The sequence below is a fragment of the Stegostoma tigrinum genome, chromosome 23 (genome assembly GCF_030684315.1).
Source record: "Stegostoma tigrinum isolate sSteTig4 chromosome 23, sSteTig4.hap1, whole genome shotgun sequence".
Taxonomy (NCBI): domain Eukaryota; kingdom Metazoa; phylum Chordata; class Chondrichthyes; order Orectolobiformes; family Stegostomatidae; genus Stegostoma; species Stegostoma tigrinum.
The window spans coordinates 33,795,775-33,813,870 of record NC_081376.1 but is presented as its reverse complement, the minus strand read 5'-3'; the positions used below and the strand labels follow the sequence as shown (position 1 = coordinate 33,813,870).

At 41.4% G+C, this 18,096-nt stretch overlaps 3 protein-coding genes across 14 annotated transcripts in view; 2 read left to right on the top strand and 1 right to left on the bottom strand.

The window, feature by feature from the left end:
* The window catches only part of anks4b (ankyrin repeat and sterile alpha motif domain containing 4B), a 13,269-nt gene extending 3,914 nt beyond the window's left edge, over positions 1–9,355 (bottom strand). The window contains exons 1-2 of one of the 2 annotated variants that reach the window (XM_048551631.2): positions 9,064–9,354; positions 6,166–7,290 (exon numbers count right to left, since the gene is read on the bottom strand). In XM_048551631.2, the coding sequence (XP_048407588.1) occupies positions 6,166–7,290; positions 9,064–9,227 (1,289 nt within the window). In that variant the 5' untranslated portion in view covers positions 9,228–9,354. Of the gene's footprint in view, positions 1–5,503; positions 7,291–9,063 lie in introns of those variants that run through there. The other variant, XM_048551632.2, reaches the window with a different exon arrangement.
* Positions 1–10,784, top strand: part of crym (crystallin, mu) — a 24,146-nt gene extending 13,362 nt beyond the window's left edge. For 4 of the 8 annotated variants that reach the window (XM_048551642.2, XM_048551645.2, XM_048551644.2 and 1 more), the window contains one exon: positions 446–2,167. The gene's annotated coding sequence lies outside the window, so the exon portion shown is untranslated. Of the gene's footprint in view, positions 1–445; positions 2,168–6,223; positions 9,611–10,676 lie in introns of those variants that run through there. The other 4 variants (XM_059654059.1, XM_048551640.2, XM_048551639.2 and 1 more) reach the window with 3 other exon arrangements.
* The window catches only part of slc25a17l (solute carrier family 25 member 17-like), a 12,798-nt gene continuing 5,442 nt past the window's right edge, over positions 10,741–18,096 (top strand). For 3 of the 4 annotated variants that reach the window (XM_048551649.2, XM_048551648.2, XM_048551646.2), the window contains exons 1-4: positions 12,805–12,981; positions 14,755–14,815; positions 16,121–16,187; positions 16,920–17,074. In XM_048551649.2, coding sequence (XP_048407606.1) covers positions 12,913–12,981; positions 14,755–14,815; positions 16,121–16,187; positions 16,920–17,074 — 352 coding nt within the window. In that variant the 5' untranslated portion in view covers positions 12,805–12,912. Of the gene's footprint in view, positions 10,856–12,804; positions 12,982–14,754; positions 14,816–16,120; positions 16,188–16,919; positions 17,075–18,096 lie in introns of those variants that run through there. The other variant, XM_048551647.2, reaches the window with a different exon arrangement.

Here is an 18,096-nt window from a genome sequence, read left to right as displayed (position 1 = left end):
GTAAGGGACTGTCTTTTTCAGATTTTTCTTGTTAGAGGAAGAATTTGCATTAATTTTAGCAACAGTTTAAAATTGGTGGCATGGCAGCACAGTGATCAGCACTGCTCCCTTCTAGTGTGAGGGACTTGGGTTTGATTCCACCTTTGGGCACCTGTCTGTGTGGAGTTTGCATATTCTCCCTGTGTCTGTATGGGTTTGTTCCAGTTCCTCCCGCAGTCCAAAGATGTGTATCTAAGTGGATTGGCCATGCTAAATTGCCTATAGCGTTCAGGGATGTGTACATGGTTTACAGAGAAAGGGTAATGGGTCTGGGTGGGGTCCTCTGAGAGTCAGAGTGGACTTGTCAAGCCAAAGAGCCTGTTTCCACACTGCAGGGATTTTATGATCTATGTCTGTAAGGTTTTATTTTGTGTGTGTGTTAATGTCGCATATATCATCATCACAGTCCAAGGATATGTCCTTTACCACTGGCGGGACAGACCCACCTGAGGTGATGGAATGGCATTTTTTGGTCAATAGAGTTGCCCTGGAGTTCCCTAGGACATAGACTCCGGACCCTCTGAAGTCTCATGGTATTAAGTCAAACAAAGGTAAGAGACCACCTGCTGGTTACCCAACTACAGCACTCTGTCAGCTTATACATCAGGTCTCCTCTGTGTTGAACACATCACTTGGAAAAAGCACTGAGTATACCAAGGCACAGAATGTACACTGACTGGGGAGAAATTTCAATGTGGTATCTCAGTAGTACCTCTACTGACAGAGCTAGCTAACTCCTAATGGTCATAGTGGTGTTACATTGAGATTGAAAAAAACCTACTGGACCTTATTCTCACCAAACTGTTGCAGGTACGTCTGGCCATGACGTTATTGGTATTGGACCACTGCACAGTTCTTATAGAAACAACAAGTTTGAACCAACAACAGAATGCATCATGTTGACTGGCACTACTAATGTGCTGAATGGGATAGATGTCAAACCAGTCTGGAAAATCAAAATTCATCCTCACCTTTATTTTAAATGGCCTACCCTTATCTGTGATCATTATTCTTGGTGCAGGGGCTACTCCATTCTCGACTTCATTACAGCCTTGGTCCTGACAGTCAAAAGTACTGAACTCAAGAGGTGAGAATGATTCTGACTGCCCTTGACATCAAGGCTGTAGTGGACTAAGTTTAGCATCGAGGAACCCTATCGAAACTGAAGTCAATGAGAATCGGGGTGAAACTCTCCACTGGTTCGAGTCTTACTTAGCACAAAGGAAGGTGATTGTGGTTGTTGGAGGTCAATAATCTCACTCTCAGGACATCATGGCAGATGTTTCTTAGGGTACTGTCCTAGGCCCATATCTTTGGCTGTTTCATCGAGCAGCTTCCTCCATCATAAAGTTAGTAATGGGAACATTCTGTGATGATTTCACAATGTTTAGCATCTTCTGCAATAGCCAGATACTGAAGTAATAAGGAAGTACTAAAAAAGTTATAAAGTCCATATACAGTAAGACATGGACAACATTCAGACTTGGGCTAATAACTGGCAAGTATTTTTTTTTATTTATTCACTTGTGGGACATGGCATCATTGGCTGGTTCAGCATTTATTGCCTGTCCCTAATTGTCATTGAGAAGGTGTGGTGAGCTGCCACCTTGAACCACTGCAGTCCATGTACTATGGGTTGATGCAGAATGCCCGTAGGGAGGGAATTCCAGGATTTAAACCCAGCCACAGTGAAGGAATGGCCATATGGTTCCAAGTCAGAATGGTGAGTGGCTTGGAGGGGAATCTACAGCTGGTGGTGTTCCCATGCATCTGCGGCCCTTGACCCTCTATATAGAAGTGGTCATGGGTTGTGGCAGGTGCTGTCTAAGGATTTTTGGTGAATTTCTGTAAAGCATTTTGGAATTAGTACACACTGCAGCTACTGAAGGTTGGTGGTGGAGGGAGTGGATTTGATGCTAGTTAAGTGGGCTGTCTTGTCCTGGATGGTGTCAAGTTTCTACAGCGTTGTTGGGGCTGCACTCTTCCAGGCAAGTGGGGAATATTCCATCACATTCTTGACTTATACCTTGCAGATGATGGAGAGGTTTTGGGGAGTCAGGAGGTGAGTTACTGCAGTATTTCTAACCTCTGACCTGCTATTATATTCTCTCATTCATGCCACACAAGAGATAACAAGGTGGAGAGCTGGATGAACACAGCAGGCCAAGCAGCATCAGAGGAGCAGGAAGGCTGATGTTTCGGGCCTAGAACCTTCTTCAGAAAATGAAGGGTCTAGGCCTGAAATGTCAGGCTTCCTGCTCCTCAGATGCTGCTTGGCCTGCTGTGTTCATTCAGCTCTACACCTTGTTATCTCAGATTCTCCACCATTTGCAGTTCCTACTATCTCATGCTACACAAGAGCCAGGCAATGACCATAAGAGCTACAAGAGCAGGTCAGAGGTTGAGAATTCTATGGGAAGTAATTCACCCTCTGTCTCTACAATGCCTGTCAATCATCTGCAATGCACAAGTAAGAAGTGTGATGGAATCTCCACTTGCCTGGATGGAAGCAGCTTCAGCAACACTTAAGGAGCTCATCACCATCCAGGCCAAACCAGTCCACGTGACTGGCATTCCACACACTATTCGATTCCTTTACATGACGGCGGTGGTAGAGTAGGCAGCATGTGGGCTCCTGTGCCTGGGCTTGTCCTTTTCGTCTGCATCATTTTTCCTTTTCTTTTTCCTTCTTCCCCTTCTTTTCCTCAAACTTAATCTGATAACAAGAGCTCTTCGGCAGGAGGCAGCTTCGTTGTGCACTGGAGTGGCCGAGGCATCCTCAGAGGCAGCGTGGCAGTAGAGCTGGCTGGTTGGCCTGTGAAGCCTGGAGCGGGACTCTCACTTCCATGTGGAATGGGCCCCTGGTGGTGGCATGGCATGGGCTGAGAAACCTGGAGCAGAACACCCTCAGCGGCATAGCATATGCTGGGAAACCCAGAGTGGGATACTCTCAGAAGCATGGCATGGGCTGGGAAACACAGAGTGGGATACTCTCAGAAGCATGGCATGGGCTGGGAAACCCAGAGTGGGATACTCTCAGAAGCATGGCATGGGCTGGGAAACCCAGAGTGGGATACTCTCAGAAGCATGGCATGGGCTGGGAAACCCAGAGTGGGATATTCTCGGCAGCATGGCATGGGCTGGGAAACCCAGAGCAGGACTCTGGCACTGGCACGCTGTGCCAACGGAAAAGGAAAAGTTGAACTCTCTTAGAGTTATTTTTTAAAAATTTTTATTCTAAGTTAATGCAAATGGCACTATGTACAGTAATGGTACACATTTTATATGGAATGCACATGACAATAAAGGATATTCTATCCTATCAACACACAGAGGCAATGCAGCTCCTTCAACAACATCTTTGAAACCTGTGATCTCTGCCTTCTAGAAGGACAACCATGTATGAAGTTCCCCACCAAGCCATGAACAATTCTAACAAATGCATTGTCATTCCTCTAGTGTCACTGTGCCAAAACATGCTGGAGCTCTCTCTCTCCCAGCACAGTTAACATGCCCACATTAGAACTGCAGCGGTTCAAAAAAATGGGACACCATAATCTTCTCAACAGTGCTTAGAAATTGGCAATGAACGCTGGTCTAGACAGTGACACCCACATCCTGGGTAAGAGTTAATAAAAATTAGTAGCTAAGACTTAATATTGGTGTTTGTTTGCTCATTACTGGACATTACAAACAATCACAGATCAATTAAAATCTAGCAGTTTAGAGTAGGGATTGAGTATGAACACCAAAAAGACAAAAACCATGACTGTTAGAAGGAACCAGAATTAAGATTGAAGTGAATGGTGTAACTTTGGAACAAGTACAGGTAGATAGGTTTAGCTATTTACAACAAATGTTAATAGAAGATGGAAGGATGAAATGCAGAGATTAGAAGAAGGATTGAGAAATTCTGAAGTAACCTTGTGTTAACAAGAAACATCAAAATTGTAACAAAGAAAAAACATAAGATGTTACGTTCTATCCATTTGTCTGCACACCTCAGAAACCTGGATAAAGAATAAAACTGGAAGAAAATAGAGGCTTTAAAATTTGGACACTAAATTATGCTAAAATTCCATTGAAATACCATTAGACGATGAAGAGGTCCTTCATATTTCAAGAGATAAAAGAACTCATAAAAAGAGACATCTAGAAAAGAAAATATTAGCATTTTGGCTATTTGATGATAAGTTAGTGGATAAAATTAGTATATTAGCATAGACGAGGACTGGCTGGCTAATAGTTGGGATGAGGTGGGTGGCATTTTCAGGATAGCAACCTGTAACAAGTGGAGTGCCAAGGGAATCAGTGTTTGGACCACAATTATTTATAATAGATATTAATAACTTGGATGAGGAAAGTGAACATACTATAGCCACGGTTATGTATCACACAAAAATAGATGGGAAGGTGAGGATGATACAAAAAGTCTGCAGAATGACACGGACAAGTTGAGTGAATAGGCAAAAACTTGGCAGACAAAATATAATGTGGGAAAATGTGAGATTGAGCATTTTGGCCAGAAGTACAGAGGAGCTGAATGTTACTTAAATAGAGAAAGGCTGTAGAGAGCTACAGCACAGAGCGATATAGGAGTCCTCATGCATAAATCACAAAAAGCTAGCAAACAAGTTCAGCACATCAATCTCTCTGCATTGGAACATTGGAGAAACTGCACATGCAGCCATGTGACTTAGGTGTTATGTTGCCTGGCGACCTGTATAAAGCAGAAGTTACTTGTCACTAATTAAGCCAATCATGAATGTTGTCCATGTCTTGACGCATGTAGTGATGGAGCATTTCAGAATCCGAGAAATCACAAATATCATTGAAAATTGCAGAATAATCAGCAACCATCCTGACTTCTCACCTGATGGTAGAGTATAGATCATTGGTGAAACAGGTTTGGACACATTCTACTTTTTCTAGTTATGATTGTGACTTGTTACAAAAACAGAAATTGCTGGTGAAATTCAACTGGTCTGGCAGCGTCTGTGGGGATTAAGCAGAGTGAGTGTTTTGAGCCTGGTGACTTTTCATCAGTGCTGAAGTAACTGAGGTTTCACCAGCAATTTCTGCTTTTGTTTCAAGTCTTCAGCATCCACAGATCTTTGTTTTATCATGACCTGTTACCCTATCTGAACCACATTAGAAAGGCTGAACCCTTCTGTAGGTTCACACAGCTTGTGTCTTATTTTCCTTCTTTCCATTTTGTTTGGTTTGACTCTTATTTGACTTTCAGGGACTGTATGGCAATTTTGATCTGGTTTGGAGCACAGCCAAGGAGGGAGAATGTTCTGGACAAAAAAAAAGGACTATTATTAAAATAATTTCATGACTGTCCTCAGGTTTCTGAATGAGTTGTAACCTACGAGCCACAGGTGGTGCTCAAGAGACACATATGTGGAAAAGTCTCCATTCAGCTCACAGTCTCAGGGACCTCAGGACTCGGTTGCCAGGGATCTGCTGCAGCTTTATAGACAATCATGTGCACAGTATCATTAGATGGCTGAACGAGATTATGTCTCTCTGTAACTCCCTAGCAGAGGCAAAATCTGCTGCAACTTTCTTTTTGTTATTGTTTGCTCTTGCGATGTGGCCATCACAGGAAAGGCTAACAATAATTGCCCATCTTTGATGGCCCTGACAAAGTGGTGGTGGCCTTCTTTCTGAGCTATGGCAGTTTGCCTAAGCCACTTCAGGATGCAATACCAGTCAACCAGACAGTGGGCTGGAATCAGTCATAAGGATTCCACTTAAAAAGTGGTTTCGAAATCTTTTACATTCACCTGAGAAGGCAGCTGGAGCCTCAGTTTAACATTCCCGTCCAAAAGACGGCGATTCCATTTCCTCAGTGGACTGTGAGTCTCAGTTATGTGCTCAATTCGAGCAATGGAATTTGAGCCTACATCTTTTTGATTCAGTGGTGCCAGTGCTATTAACTAAACCACCTTAAAATAAACCACCATATTCATGACTTTAGTCCTTTGAACTGCAGATAACCCCAGATAAAGAAGGCTGCATTGAGTAAATGGTATTTAATACAGGTACTTATTAACAGAGAACAATTGTGTAAAATTTATAGCTAACAACTCTATCTGCTTTTAATATGGCGTTACTTACAATACAGTATCCACTAGTTTGTTTGGTGTTTCCAAAACTAACTTTCTTCTTTCTACAGCAGAAATAATCTTTTTCCGTGGTCCGAGCGGCAGACTGATACTTTTCAGATCGCCATCAGTGCACAGCATGAGGGAGTCCAGGTCAATCTGCTCTCTTGCCAGGAAAGGGATGAACTCTGTCATATTCTGACAGGCCAAGAAGGTTTCAAGTGGTGTCGTCTCAGGCTCATCATCATCCAGACCGATATCATCTTCGTTCCAGGGCAAATCATCTTCCTCTTCTTCACTGAAAGCTTCAAGATCTGGAGACATTTCCTTGGGCTTCAACACTATGCTGCGCAATTTGGAACCAATGTCTTCTACTTCATTACTGCTGAACATTTCCTCTTCCACGTTTAAACCCAGAACAAAATTCCGCCTGAAGAGCATATTTCCCAATCCTGGTCGATTGAAGAGAGACTCATGACCGAAGTTGTTATCATAGTCAGAGGATTTCAAATCAGAAGAAGCTGCATTCTCTTCATCTCCTTCATTAAACACATCCAGTACATTGGCCCGAATCCCAATGTCTCGTTCTTGCTTTACAAAAATGACATCCTTTTCTAGTTGCTGCTGAGTGAAGCTTTTGCTGTTATCCTTCTTCTTAAGTCTCTTCTGCAGAGATCCTTTGATAATGGAAGAAATGGTACCTTTGTGTTGTGGTTCACTTACTGTAGAGAGGTTGCTGACACTGGATATAGTTCCTTGCTGTACTGAAGAAGCAGCACCTTCACTTTGGGCTTCCATCTCCCGGCTATACTTCTTGTTCATCCGATTTTGGTGCTTTTTCTTGCGTTTTTCACACAGTTTGATTTGTTTCTCACTGTCCTTTACTGCCTTTTCTTTTAGCCTGGCCACCTGTTTCGGATTCATGGTGATGTGCTTGGTGGCAGCTGTGTCCAGGAAGCGGACACATTCCATTCGATCCTTACTGGCAGCAGCATCCATGGCAGAATGGAAATCATTGTCCAAAGCCCAAATATTTGCACCAAAGTTAACCAAGAAAGTGACAATGTGAAGGTGGCCATTGGTTGAAGCGTGGTGCAGAGGTGTATTGCCCCAGATATCACAGATATCAGGATCGCCACTGAAGTACAAGCACAAAGAGTTGATTTGATACAGGGTTTTACATAATGTCGTGAGTCTTTTGCTTCAAATTCTCAAACTACACATTTTTCCTAGCACTGGTAGTACATGTTGATCTGGGTTATTAACCTCCTGATTCTTTACCCAAGTTGTCATTCTTGATACTTTGCCTCAGACAGTGAGTGCTGAGTTGACCTTAAAAGACATCATGGGCAAGTCTGATCTAACCTACAATTTGAATGGGATGCTTATGCCTGCAGTAGCCGAGAGTAGCTTAGTGAAGACCAGCTCATTTAATGGAGACTAGAACCTAAGTCTAGGGTATGTGTCCAACTGAGCAGGACAAGTAATAACTAGGCTAACAGACACACTCAGCACTTCCAATAACTAGTGCAGCAGACTATGCCCACTGCTTACAACTTTGGCACTCTGCCCTCTGAGTCAGAAGGATATGGGTTCCAATTCCACTCCAAAAACACGAGCACTTAATCCAAATGGGCCCTTCATTATAGTACTGAAGGAGTTCTAGACTGTTAGGAGGTGCTAATCCTGCGGATGAGATAGTAAATGTGGCCCTATCTGTGTTCTTAAGTGGACATAAATGATCCCAATAAATTATTCAAAGAAGAGTAGGCAAGCTCATCCCCATGTTGTGGACAATATTTATCCCTTGATCAATCACTGAATCAGATTGTCTGGTCATCATTACATTGCTCTTTGTGGAGTTTGCTGTGTATAAGTTGGCAGGTTGTGATACAAACATCACAAAAGTGATTACACTTCATAAAGTACTCAATTAAATGTACAGCACTTTGGGGTACATGTGGTTCTGGTGGACAATGGTATAAAAATGCATACTTTGTGCTTTTTCCCCTCTCTCCCATGTGATTGGAGTGCTTGGCACATTGAACCCTTGACAAAGTTTGACAGTGACCGGCAAATAATCTATATCTGTCGTGACTTTGAGCAATGCTGCAGGTAGACATGCCTGATCCGTGACTTTACAATCATGATTTGTGACATCAATTCACGTTGATGAGAGGCACACCCCTGACACATTACATCACAATGTATTTCTGTGGATTCCTCTGCTGTTTAATTACAAAAATATTTATTTTATATTAATTTGGATTCTTTCTGTAATGGGATCTTTCCCCCATATAACAAATAGTTCAAGGAAAGTTTGTCAACTGAGAACCTGCAACATTGTCTGAATGTCTATTACCTCAAAGCACTTTTACAAAATAAATTCTCAATTAAAGGAAATATAAATTTAAAAATAATGATTAAACTGCTTCAAATAAACATTGAATGACTTGCAATTATATACAGCCTTTCACAAAGTCAAAATGTTCCAAAAACTTTCCAAATAAAGAACGACTTTTTTGTGCAGAGACTTTTACAGTAGGAGATTTGATAGCCAATTTGTGTTAAACGAGCTTCCACCGACAGTAATAATATAATGTTTGGACTATAGTCTTCGTGACGTTTAAAGACGAATGTTGGACTGAGCTGCAGGGATACTCCTCCTGTCCTTCAAAATAGAACCGTGGGACCTTTTACATTGCCCTGCTTAGGCCTTAGTTTAAGGACTCATAATGAAAGAAAGCATCTCGAACAGTGCAGCACTCTCAGATCAGTTCAGCCTGGATGATTTAAAGCGATTGCAGTGTATCTTAATCTACAATCCTCTTCCCCTCTGAAACAGATGATCATTTTATTTGGAAAAAGAACCATGAAGGGTAACATAAAAGAGTCAGGTTGTGACACTCACCCTCTGCTGCAGATGAGCTGCAGAGCCTCCAAATGGCCGTGATATGCCGCCCAAAGCGTCGGGGTCATTCCGTCCTCATCGGGACTGTTCAGATCCCTCTTTGTGGCCTCCTTCAGGGGACCGAGGTAGCCATCCCTGGCCGCTTTGTGGTACCTCTCAGTCATGGCTCAAATCCTGAGGCTGGCCTTCACACACTCACAGCGTTCGCAGCTGGAGGGAGCAGCCAGTGAGCGAGGACCGGGAGATGGAGTGGCACCGCCCAGGGTGGGAACAAGGTCCACTCTCCAGAGAGTGCAGATTTAAGGCAGGCCAGCTGACGAGATTATCAGGTGTTGTTTCCCCCGTTACTTCCTCCTGTTTCTTGAGCACATTTATGTGATTTAAACATTGTTTAATGTAAATTGCAGTCTGCAAAAGGGCACCATTTATCTGCCTAAACTGAAAACCAAACGAATGTCTGTGTTTGCATGTTAGTTATCCCTTCCATTGTTTATCCGTTAAATACTTCAACTGTTTTTGCATTTTCGCAATAAATACTTCAACTGTTTTTGCATTTTCGCAATGCAAGGTTCCCGCTGCTTCGCATCGATTGTGTCTCTGATATTTGCAACTAAATCCTCAGCGGTTTTTTTTGTCATTTTAGTTTTATCTATTTGTTTAGGAAACATGGATCGACCTTAAAATGTTCTAACTGTATAACACCAACCGACCTTTGAATTATAGGTTGATGTCAAATTCTCTTCTCACTCGATGTCCTCGAGTTGTAATAAATTATTACGGTTGAGAAGCGAAGTGTGAATCATAATGATAATCAATGGGAGAGTAAGACGTTTTGAGAAGCAACCGCTTGCAGCCAGAGATACACGGGATTTTGGGGGAGGGGGTGTGGTAGTGGTCAGTGAACCATTAACGACAGATTCATTCATTTCGTCCGGAGATTGTTTATGCCAAACACACTCAGAAATAACGCAGTAAATCGGGGTCCTTAATATGTCAGAGAGAATGAGTGCAGCTTACAACCGAAACATGGAGAATTACATTTATTTATATTGCAACTTTCACGTCCTTTCACGTCAAACTATTTTTCTGTAACCAATGAAGCACTTTTTGAAGTGTACACTAGTGAGGAAACAGCAGCCAAGCTTCCACGTACAGTATCTCGGTGAATATTGTTGTAAACACCAACATTACAACACTGACTACATTCAAAACGAATTGGCTGCGATATAGTTGGATCGGTCTGATATACAGTAACAACTGGTTCACGCTCCTAAAATTACCAGTCGGTGTGAAGATGAGAGGGTGATTCATGCAGACTTCTGCCATTGCTGGCTGTGGCTGTGGTGATTAAAAGTACCTCTGTACACATCATTTAGAACAACCTAGCCCCTGTGTGAGAGGGTTGGTATCGCGCAAAGTAACAAAATAGATAAATGATTTGATAACTCTTTAATCGAACATTACCCTCTATTTTCTCTTACAGATACTCATTAATTTGACATCTGCTTGCAAAGTTTTCTGCTTGCTTTGAATAACGGAACAGGTTTCGGGGCTCAATGGTCCTCCCTTGCTCCTAACTTTTTTTGGCTCTGTTGTTTTTGTTCTTGTTTCAGAGCTGCAGCGTTTGCATCTTTTAAAAAAGAAATAAAGGTGAGATTGTGAGGCTGCAAACTTCTAAAAATGTCCAAAATGCAACCTTTTAAACACAAGAACTGACCTTCCCTGCTGCCCAATTCACCAGCCACATTTGAAGACTGGTAAACCTGGATGGAGCAGATTCCATTTCTGAATGGTAAGTGAAAAATGAACAATGGACACCATTTTTTAATTGGATGTGGTTGTCACTGGGTGGGCATTTATTGCCTCTCTCTAATTGGGAAGATGGTGAAAGGGTGATGGTGAGTTGCCTTCTGGAAATACTGCAGTCCATGCGCTGGAAGTAGACCCACAATTCTATTGGGGAGGGAGGCCCACAGGATTTGGACCTGGCAACAGTGAAAGAATGCTGATATATTTCCAGGTCAACGTTGGGACTGGCTTGGAGGAGAACTGGCAGGTTGTAGTTTTTCCATGTATTTGTTGTCCTTGTATTTCTAGATGGTGTCAATCACAGGTTGGAAGATACCGTCGATGGACCCTTCTTGAATTTCTGCAGTGCATCATGTCGATGGTGTGCACTGCTACTTCTGAATGTTGGTAGTGGAACAACTGAATGCTTGTGGGTGTAGTACCAATCAAGCAGGCTGCTTTGCTCTGGATGGTGTTGAGCTTCTTGAGTGCTGTTGGGGCTGCACCCATCCAGGCAAGTGGGGAGTATTCCATCACACTCCTGACTGGAGCCTTGTTGATGATAGAGAGACATTGGGGAATCAGGGGGTAAGTTACTCGCTGCAGTATTCCTAGCTTCTGACCTGCTCTTGTAGCCATTGTATTTATGTGGCTAGTCCAGTTCAGTTTCTGATCAAAGATAACCCGCCAGAATGTTAACAGTGGAGGATTCAATGAGGTTTATGCCAGTGAATGTCAAAGGGCAATGATCAGATTCTGTCTTGTTGGAGATGATCTTGGCTTGGCATTTGTGGGGCACAGATGTTATTTACTACTTGTCAGCCCAAACCTGTATATTGTCCAAATCTTGCTGCATTTGAACGTGGACTGCTTCAGTATCTGAGGACTCCTGAATATTGCTGAATATCGTGCAATCATCAACAACATCCCCACTTCTGACGTTATGATAGAGGAAAAGTCATTGACGAAGCAGCTAAAGATGGTTGGGCCTAGGACACTACCCTGAGGAACTGCTGCTGAAATGTCCTGCCGCTAAGATGACTCCAACAACCACAATCCAATCACCTTTCTTTGTGCCAGAGATGACGCCAGCCAATGGAGTGTTCTGTCCCTGATTTCCAATCATTTTAGTTTTGCTAGGACTCCTTAATGCCACACTAGGTCAAATATGGTATTAATGTCAAGGTTAGTCACTCCCTCCACACCTCTGGAATTCAGGTCTCTTACCCACATTTGAACTGAGGCCCTAATGAAGTCAGGTGGCGGAACACAAGCTGAGCATCAGTCGCCTTATAGCATTGTTGATGAATCTCCTATCACTTTTACGAATGATCGAGAGTAGTAATTGGGCATGTTGGGGATTTATCTTGCTTTTGATGGACAGGACATATATGGGCAATTTTCCACATTACTGGAAAATGTCAGAGGATCTTCATGTTCGTTTTTTTGAATGCTGTTGCTGTTATATTTGCTTGGTTACTCGCATCTTTGTCTTACAAAATATACTCGATTCATAATTTATCTGTATAAAAAATCGAGTCGGACATTACATTAGATTGAATAAAAATTACATTTCTGAGCTAAACATTTTGTACACGTGTGCGTATGTGCAAAATTGGCACATTTACTGAATTTGACCAGAAACGATATACATTTCAATACCAGCTACAAAGGGGTTCTCTATGTTAACAGCCTCTCGGTACATGATTATAGAAAGACCTCAGTTTTGGATGCGTGAGGAACATACGTTTTCTTTCACTGTTAGTGCCTCTGACTGAATCAGTGTCTCTATGCCACACCTGGAAGTTCAATGTTTGTTCTTTTTTTAACGCCGGAATACGCTGGGTCCGATTTTAATCCCGCAAATGGCTAGATTTTAAATGAGTTTGCCTGCCGCCCAATTCCTTCTCCAGCCGGACGTCCTTGAACATTTTCACCAACAGAGGGCGTGGGTTTGCTCAAAGTATTTCTCCGAGTGCTGGGTGGAGCCGGAGTTAAAGGAAGACTCTGTATTTCTCTATAGATTGGCGAACAATCCTGCTTTCATTTCTTGGATTAATAATGAAGGGCTCTGCCAGCTCTTCTCTTGCTTCCTACGAGACACTTGTGCACGCAGTGGCTGGGATGGTGGTAAGTTGTGGGATGACCTGGAGTTTAAACACGGTGGATACACCGTGCACCAGGCACTTCAATTAGAACAACACACACCCCGGTCTCCAAACCTCACCGGGAGTGTGTTAGGTGAAAACTGGAGCCTCGGGGTAACCCGCCTGGTTAAAGCTTCAGCCCAGCGTTCCTCGCAGCGTTCTGTTGAATGCTCTGAATTTTACATGTGAGCGTCCAGGGTTGGGCTGCATCCGTATTCCAGCCTCAGATTTCCTGGTTGGGTTTTGTCAATGTGCAGACCCAGTCATTGTGTTACTCTGTGACTAGCTGAACTTTTCCGCCCGTTCAGTGCAGATTTAAGTTAAATCTGCCCCGAGGTTAAAAAAAACACTTGAAAGACCCATCTGTAAGAGAAAGTTTGAGAAAGATTTTTCAAAGGATAAAAGAGGTAGGCTCCTGGATCGGCTGAAGCGTGCTCTCCTGCTGATTCATTTCAGTTTCGGTGGCACAGTGTTTAATGTATCTCAAATCTTTGGAAATAACCCCAGGGATTGAGTGTCGATGTCATCTCTCCCCCGTCATTAATCTAACAAACATTTCCCTCGGCAATTTCCCGAGGGAGAATTTCGGAGCCTTTCTCGCGCTCTGACGAGGCTGCAGAAATAGTGATCCCTCTGTCAGCTCCCCTGTGACTGGATGTTTTCATGTGATTTTCCTTTTCGCAACGTGCTTGTGCAACTGTATTTTCCACGAGGACAATGTTCTTTAAAACACGGTTTGATGTTGTAATCAGTTCTAAATACAATAATTATATCATCACTGTCACAATATCATCCGTCTACAGCAACCATATATGTTAAGGCTTGGTTATGAATGTTTTCTTTTCAATTTGTTTTTTTTTTGGCTATTCTTCTGTTTTAAGTAAGGCGTGGATTTCATTAACAGCACATTATAACAGCTTTCACTTTCTGGCAACACTCGTCCTGACCCAAGTGATCGCATCATCTCAACTGTTGTGCGCAGGGATCAGGGATCGCTGCTGTTGGAAATTCTTTACCTAGAACATCAAAGTGTCAGTCCCCGTGATCTTGCACGCTGATTCAATATCTTTAGCAGCACTTTTTAAAAAAAGTAGGGGAGGGTGTTCTGCCAACACCCTGGATAACATTTATCGTCACCAATAACTGATTCCCATTGATGTGCACACATTGGCTGCCATACTTAACAATGACTAAAGGTACTGGAAGGAACTTTGTAATAGAAAGGATGCTACATCAATGAGATGACCTCACAAAACATCTTTTCATCTCTTGTCATTTAGTCAAACAAGTCATCAAATGACAAGTGGACGTGGTATTAGTTATGTTTTGGTCTTAATTGAAATACTTGTAATAGACATTGTCTTTGTTTATTCTAACACTGTAATTGGCAGGGAGTGCTAGTGTTGCTTCACGTCCTTACAATGGACTAAGAACCTGCTTTCTTCTAAAAGCTTTAAGACCATTAGAGTGGGGGTTATTTTTGTTTCATTCCAGTTATTGAAACTAAGCTCAGTCTGTGATCCTGTCGAAGAGGAACTCCAGGATGTGACTGGTTTTAGCAGAGCTTTCAAGATTAATTTGTCAGGTGGGACATCCTTCTAAAGATTTGATGGCATTGGGTTGAGGTTAGCTGGGATAGATCAGTGTTTTCGGACTAGAGAGAATCCCTGTCAGCTCTCCCTCTGCTGATTGCTGTTACATGGCACTTTGGAAGATGCAGAATAACACCTGCTCCCTCACCTTTTATTTTCTGCAGGGTAGTGTGACTGCTACAACAACATTTTTCCCTTTGGATACTGTGAGGATACGACTTCAAGGTAGGAATTCTAACACAAATAACCCAGTTTATGGTGAATCTAAAGTCTCTATAGTAAAGTACACTAGTTACATCCCTGAATCACAGCAAAGATCACAGAAAGCTAAGTGCTTCTGTGTTGGTGAAATTTGGGATTTTTATAATAATCTTGTTTATTATGACATTAGTTTTTTGGATTAAAATATTCCAAAAAATTATAACTCAAAACAAAAAGTTCTATAGATTTTTTTTAGTATTCAGTGGATACAAAGGTGGAGAGAATTAAAGGACTAGGCCAAGCAACGGACTCAAAAGAAAACAGAGGGAAGGAGTCACGTGAAGAATTTCAGGAACAGCAGCAGGCCATTCAGTTGCTCCAGTGTACTCTACATTAACCCACATCATGGATGATCTGTGTCTGTCTAATGTTCTTCATTTTATAAACCTTAATAAGGTTATCTAATAAAAAAGAATCAATTAATTAACCCGATCTTCTTCTATTGGGGTAAGTGAATTTCAGAATTTAGTTGGGTTTTCCTGATGGTAGGATGGCAGTGAAATGAGGAGTTTGGTCAATGAGGGAAGATTTGCACATATGGTTGCAATGTTTAGAGGGGTAACTGAAATGACTGTCAGAATTATGCAGCAGCAGATGGGTGTTTGCAAATGAAATGAGGGTCTCGAGATGAATTGTGAATTGGAAGAGTTAGTTTAAGAAATAACAAATAAAGCTTTGACCCTTGCCTAGATGCAACTGATTAATTATTTTCTAACTAGTAGTTTTCCAATTTCACAAACAAGTACTCATCTACTTTTTTTGCAACATTCCATTTGCTTCCTTGGCTATCTCATGATCATAAAGTTGGTTTGGATGGAAGAGGTCCTTCAACCTTTCTGATCTTATGCTTTTAGAATACTAGCCTTATTAGCACCCCATGACACAATCTAATGTTTGTTTAAACATTAGCCCAGTGTCCTGGCCATGACTGTCCATTTGGACAGCAACAACACTAATGATTTTATAAAGTAAACCATGGATGTGCCTAATGTGAACAAGTTGTCAAATTGTTAATAAGTATCCTTACACTAAACAGAAACTTGGACACCTGTGACTATAATGATGTAAATGTACAAGGACATTTACAGAGTCTGTCTGAACATCCTTTGGGAGCACAGTGACAATGGGATTGAGGTGTTTTAAATGAATAAAACAAGCAGTTGTCTAAATTGAGTACAACTGAATACAAGTACATTCATGGCTAGTGATTTATATTGTTTAATAATAATAATTCAGGCTTCAACACCCCTTATTTTTTCCTGTGTTTAGTTGATGAAAAACGTAAATCCAGCTCCACACCTGTGATATTGGCAGAAATTGTGAAAGAGGAAGGCTTGTGAGTAATACAGAACTCGCTGTACAAACAAATTTAACACAACTGGTCCACCTTGGTGTTTATGCCCACCACATGTCTTTAACTTGGTTTCTTTTTCTATTCCTTTTTCCCCTTTTGTTTATGTAGTTTTACCTTATTTAAAGAGTTCTGATCTTTTAAATGTTGTATAATTCAATGTGTTTGTTCTATAAGTGATGCTCACCAGGCAATGGCTTGTATCAGAGTGCAATTTGTAATTATTGGAAATTTAGGTTTTCCAAATAAGTGGTGTGTTCAGACATGTGGTTTATTTTGTATCAAAGCAATTCAAACAGATTTAATGACTTTGAATGACCAACTAATTACATTTTACGTAAAACAATGGCATCTGGGCAGAGCTGACAGATTTTATTGTTTAAGATCAGTAACCTTCATAAGACAGTCACATTTTTTGTAGGATGTACATGCAGAAAATTCCAAACCGTATTTTTCCCTCTTTCTGATGCTGGTTTGCCTTCATAAATAGGTTACATTTAAAAATAATAGAACTCTAACAAGAACTTTGATATTTAGAAAAAATATGAAGTAATCTATTTGCAGGTTTATTTGTTCTGTTCACTATGTCGGAAATTGAAATGTGTAATTTCCCATGGTTTAGAAGCTATTAATTATTAAATACTTGGTGGTGTGGATTGCTCAAAGAAATGCACAATGTCAGCACAGAATGCTGAAACTCTCTCTTCTCCTTTTCAGATCAGCTCTATATCGTGGATGGTTCCCTGTTATTTCTAGTGTTTGCTGTTCAAACTTTGTTTATTTCTACACATTCAACAGCCTGAAGTCGATGCTGGTAAAGGGTAATGCTAGGGCCACGCCAGGCAAAGATCTGCTGATGGGTTGCATTGCAGGTAGACAGTGATGTGTAATGGGATTGCAAGCTGTCCAATATGTCAAATACAGAGATCCTTATCTGAATTGCTGGATTCTAGATACTCTTGTGCTTGATTCCTGGTCAGTTGAGAACTGTATGAGAACATCATTCCTAGAATTTGACCTTCAGTTCTTTAATGGTAAATGACAGACATTTATAAAATAAAGACAACAATATCAACTTGTACTTCTATTGTGTCTTTAACAAAATAAAACATCCCACTATCCTTCCCTGGTGAATTATAAAACTAACACTGAGCCATATAGAAAATATTAGATCGGATGACCGAAAGCTTGGCAAAAGAAGTAAGTTCTAATGATTGTCTTAAAGGGAAAGGAGGGGCAGAAAATTCCAGAAGTTAGTACTTAGGCAGCTGAAGACATTACGATGGTGGAACAATGGACTTCTGAGATGTGCAAGTGGCCAGATTGAAGGACTGCAGATATCCTAGAGGGTTTCAGGACTGGAGGAGGTTACAGAGATAGGAAAGAGCATGGAGGGATTTAAAAAGAAAGATGAGGATTTTAAATTCGGGATATTGCTCAAACAGGAGTCATTGTAGGTTAGTGAACAAGTGATGAGTGAACAAGACTTTGAGAGTAAGGACATGGCAGCAGAATTTGGACAAGTAAAACAAGCCTGCACAAGCCGGTCATCCGATCTAATATTTTCTATATGGCTCAGTGTTAGTTTTATAATTCACCAGGGAAGGATAGTGGGATGTTTTATTTTGTTAAAGACACAATAGAAGTACAAGTTGATATGCCTCAAATTTATAGAAGGTAGAATAAAGATAATTGCTATTTTGCACAACTTCACAATAAACTAAGCTGCTCCTGGTATTTCTGAAACTTTAGCATAAAAATCTGTACCACGCCTGCACTAAAGCACGTGCCAAAATGATAAAATACATGACTGTGTTCTCAAAAGATAGGAAATCTATACATGAACAATGAGACTTGGCCTGTGGAACTAAAGAGATTGTAAATGAAGGAATGC